The sequence below is a fragment of the Corticium candelabrum genome, chromosome 3 (genome assembly GCF_963422355.1).
Source record: "Corticium candelabrum chromosome 3, ooCorCand1.1, whole genome shotgun sequence".
Lineage (NCBI taxonomy): Eukaryota > Metazoa > Porifera > Homoscleromorpha > Homosclerophorida > Plakinidae > Corticium > Corticium candelabrum.
This window is the reverse complement of record NC_085087.1, coordinates 6,883,536-6,886,035: the sequence shown is the minus strand read 5'-3', so window position 1 is coordinate 6,886,035 and position 2,500 is coordinate 6,883,536. Positions and strand designations below refer to the sequence as shown.

Sequence of the window (2,500 nt, the reverse complement as noted above, 5' to 3'; positions counted from 1 at the left end):
CGCTTGTAATGCAATGTTCAGCGGCACCGGGTATCTAAGCAAGTATACAGAGTTGATAAAGACAGCGGTACATAAAAGTCAAAACAATAAACTAAAAACTGTCCATACAGACAACACATATGATGATAAATAAAACAATTGAAGACACTTTAAGTTAAAGGAGCTTGATGCCTAATAAGCATGACAGTGTTTGAGTGTTCACTCTCCTATTATTTTCTACTAGTAGAACCCCACCCTATGGGCAGTAGCAATTTAATTGTAAGGGATCACAGAGCTGGATCCAAAGGGGGTTCAGGAGGTTCCAACCCCCTCTTTTCCAATAGGCGTGGTTCAATAATTTCATATAATTTCATTAGAAAAGAGAAAATTAGTAATGCTATAAATAACTGCTAACGGTGAACCCACTCTTTCAAATATTCCTGGATCCGGCGCTGGATCATCCATAATTGTCAACATTACTCAAGCGTACAAAGCGTTCTCTAAAGGGAGAAAGTAAGAGTAAGGGGTGGAGTATAAAATGTCAATGATTTTGTTTGGTCCAGAAGTAGATAGGAAGTGTTGATAATTATGGATAACCCTTATGTCTACCACTTTCTTACAATGGACTTTCATCTGTTCCATTAGCATATACTTTCAGTCTAGAGGTTGATGTGTTGTAGGTCTAGAGGTTGCTGTGTTACTATACGTGTTAGTGAAGAGTAACTAAATTATTTGGCATGTTTTCAATGTTCTAAATTGTTAGAATGATAATTGGAATTAGAGTGGCGTACAGTATGTGTGCAGTGGTGGGCGAGACCGTTGAAGTGTACATCACATCCGCATATTCGGTTAATTGAATAAACAAACTCTCGCAAATCTCATTCCAAAGTCTCGTTTCTGGCCGTCGGAAACAGTCTAGGCAAAATCTGACTCGTTCATCTGGTTGGTCGATCTTGACCCAGCCGCCTCATTTTGTGACGATCCAAGACAAACATCATGTCAATCAGTGCATTACAGACACTGACAGACAGACAGATGGAAACGGGGATTGGCGTATTATAGTTTAGTATTCTGTCCTATTTTCAACATGCAAAAAAATTTTCTATTAAGTATAGTTGGGCATTCAAGTATGTCATCGCAGTCAAACGTACCATAATGTGCACTGTCGATTGACTTTCAATAAGTTATGTAACTCGCGTCTGGTATCTTGGGTCTTGTACCGGTTGCCAGCACTATGTTTGATGCCTTCACTTCAGTCTGGTTCACAGATTGACATTCAATGTGACATGAATGTTGTAGCTAACCAAACATGCTCACCACTTCTCCTTTCATGTTTAATGCAGAGATTGTGTGACGATCAAGCAGTTTGCCTTTGGCATTCAAATACGTCACATTCCTATATTCATCAAGAAATAAAACCCGGTTGTAATAGAAATCCAATACTCGTGCAGAAGACAGGCAACATAAGCAGTGCTGCATGTTGCTCTCATAAATCTTGACACAATCCGTATGACAGAAGATAAGCATGCATCAGAGCTGCTTGCGCAAACTTAGAAATTACTAATTGTGTGTGTGTGTGTGTGTGTGTGTGTGTGTGTGCGCGTGCGCGTGCGTGCGTGTGTGTGTGTGTGTGTGTGTGTGTGTGTGTGTGTGTGTGTGTGTGTGTGTGTGTGTGTGTGTGTGTGTGTGTGTTATTGGTGTGACAATTAACACACGCATATCAACAGATGCAATTAGTAGATTGACAATTTCTGATCAACTAATGTGTCTATTAGCACTGCCACATGATAGAAGTGGTAAGCATAACAGTCAAGCCATTCAAACTATTGCCTTAGCTTTAAGAGTGAAGCATGAGAATGATGACTAAGAAACATTTGATGCAAAATGTTGATGTTAAACTCACCTGTCTTTTAGTTGAACTCTGTGACCCCAATTTAGTGATTTGATATGATCTTGTACAGCAGACAATAGCTGTGACCTGCAGCAACACAAGTATGAAATTTAAGTCTCAATGTATGACGTACGTATAGAACTGTATAGTAAACCATCTGTGTGTGTGTCTGTCTGTCTGTCTGTCTGTCCATCTGTCCACCAGTCTGATCACCAATCTGTCTACTACAATGTACTATTCCATCTGTCAATTGCATTGTTTATTCACTCAACCAATGAACACATCTACATACCAAACAAGTTCTGGTCTTTCCTCTTCCACTTTCCATCCATAACTCCTACTATCCTGTCACACACAAAACTCTATCATATTACTATTTGCTTCAGAAATAACATTTTAGCTTCAAACCCATATTCCTTCACCCAAGAGAGCTGCATGATGCATTAGTTTCTTGGGTATGCAACCAACATTGACACAAGTACCACCCAGACCCCACGATGAACCTGAAACAAACACCACACACAGTGCACACCATCAAGTCAATGAATGTAAGCAGACTTACAGCTTTATGTTATCAAGAAAGCATATAAAACAAAGTCCTTCAATGTACTAAAGTCACTGTTTGATGCA

General features: G+C 39.6%; 1 protein-coding gene across 1 annotated transcript in view; it reads right to left on the bottom strand.

Annotated features, from left to right (window-relative positions):
- Positions 1-2,500, bottom strand: part of LOC134177712 (thioredoxin reductase 2, mitochondrial-like) — a 5,533-nt gene that overhangs the window by 1,592 nt on the left and 1,441 nt on the right. The window contains exons 4-9 of the mRNA XM_062644491.1: positions 2,279-2,373; positions 2,163-2,215; positions 1,883-1,957; positions 1,297-1,375; positions 1,177-1,236; positions 1-34 (exon numbers count right to left, since the gene is read on the bottom strand). The exon at positions 1-34 is cut by the window's left edge and continues 37 nt beyond it. Of these exons, the coding sequence (XP_062500475.1) occupies positions 1-34; positions 1,177-1,236; positions 1,297-1,375; positions 1,883-1,957; positions 2,163-2,215; positions 2,279-2,373 (396 nt within the window). The remainder of the gene's footprint in view (positions 35-1,176; positions 1,237-1,296; positions 1,376-1,882; positions 1,958-2,162; positions 2,216-2,278; positions 2,374-2,500) is intronic.